This window comes from Neophocaena asiaeorientalis, unplaced genomic scaffold (genome assembly GCF_003031525.2).
Source record: "Neophocaena asiaeorientalis asiaeorientalis breed wild unplaced genomic scaffold, Neophocaena_asiaeorientalis_V1.1 scaffold106, whole genome shotgun sequence".
Lineage (NCBI taxonomy): Eukaryota > Metazoa > Chordata > Mammalia > Artiodactyla > Phocoenidae > Neophocaena > Neophocaena asiaeorientalis.
In genome coordinates this window covers 712,207-713,154 of record NW_020172597.1, presented here as the reverse complement: position 1 = coordinate 713,154, position 948 = coordinate 712,207, and the positions used below count along the sequence as shown (strand labels likewise).

At 70.5% G+C, this 948-nt stretch overlaps 1 protein-coding gene across 6 annotated transcripts in view; it reads right to left on the bottom strand.

Moving 5' to 3' along the window:
* MAP7D1 (MAP7 domain containing 1) overlaps window positions 1-908 on the bottom strand; it is a 21,806-nt gene extending 20,898 nt beyond the window's left edge. For 4 of the 6 annotated variants that reach the window (XM_024738844.1, XM_024738847.1, XM_024738845.1 and 1 more), the window contains exon 1: window positions 568-907. In XM_024738844.1, coding sequence (XP_024594612.1) covers window positions 568-613 — 46 coding nt within the window. In that variant the 5' untranslated portion in view covers window positions 614-907. Of the gene's footprint in view, window positions 1-567 lie in introns of all 6 variants that reach the window. The other 2 variants (XM_024738843.1, XM_024738846.1) reach the window with 2 other exon arrangements.
* Window positions 909-948: the final 40 nt, after the last annotated feature.

The following is a 948-nucleotide window of genomic DNA, read 5'->3' as shown; positions in this document are numbered from 1 at the left end:
CCCACCCGGCCAGCCCGCAGCAGCAACAGGCCCTTTGCGCGGCAGCTGGAGCGATGGGGTGGGGGCGAGGTCTGGGCCAGGGCCTGGGAGTGGGGGGGGGCGCCAGGGCCTAGGCTTCGGTATGCAAGGCTTCAGGCCTGAGAATGTGGACCCCCGACACACACGTTCAGGCTGGGGTCACACGTGCCCACCGGAGATGGGGAGGGACAGACGCCCCAGCTCAGGAGAAGAGGATCTTCAGGGCCTGGGGTGGATCGGGAAGAAGGGTAAGGGCAGGGAAGCCGAGGTGGCACTGGGCTGGGGCGGAAGGGTCACCAACAACTCCACATTGGGTTCCTCGCGGATCCTGGCGCCCAGGACGTCCCAGCGCCCGGGATGGGGGAGGGGGCAGCTGTCAGAAGATGCGTCGGTGGCCCAGAGCCGCCGACGCCGCTGCAACCTTTATTTTTGAACTTCCAAGTGGTCAGAGGGCTCGGCAGGAGAGCGGTCCCCGCCGACCGGGCCGGCCTCATCCTCGGCCTGTCCGAGGCCCCACGATCCCCCTCTCTCATCTCGCCTCTGGCATACCTGGGGCTGCGCCGGCACCGGGCTCCGAACGTGAGCCGCTCTCCATGGCTTTGGCGTCACTGGGGAGTCTTCGGGATTTCAGCAGCGGCGACGGCGGCGGCGGCCAGCGGCCAGGATAGGGGTCCCGCGGTGCATCACGCCCGGCCCGGCCCGGCGGGCAACGATTCGAAGGGCGGGGGGGAGCTCCGGGGTAGGTCGAGGTTGGCTCGGCTGGTGGCCTGCGGGTTCGGAGTCGCCGGCCGCCCAGTGTCTGTCGGCTCCGGCCGCGATCCTGCTCCTCGCCCAGCGCCGGCCCAGTCCCCGCCGCGACCCAACCCTATTGTACCGCCCGGGCTGGGCCTGGCCTCGCCGCTGGCGCGTACCAAGTTGGACGCAGGGAGG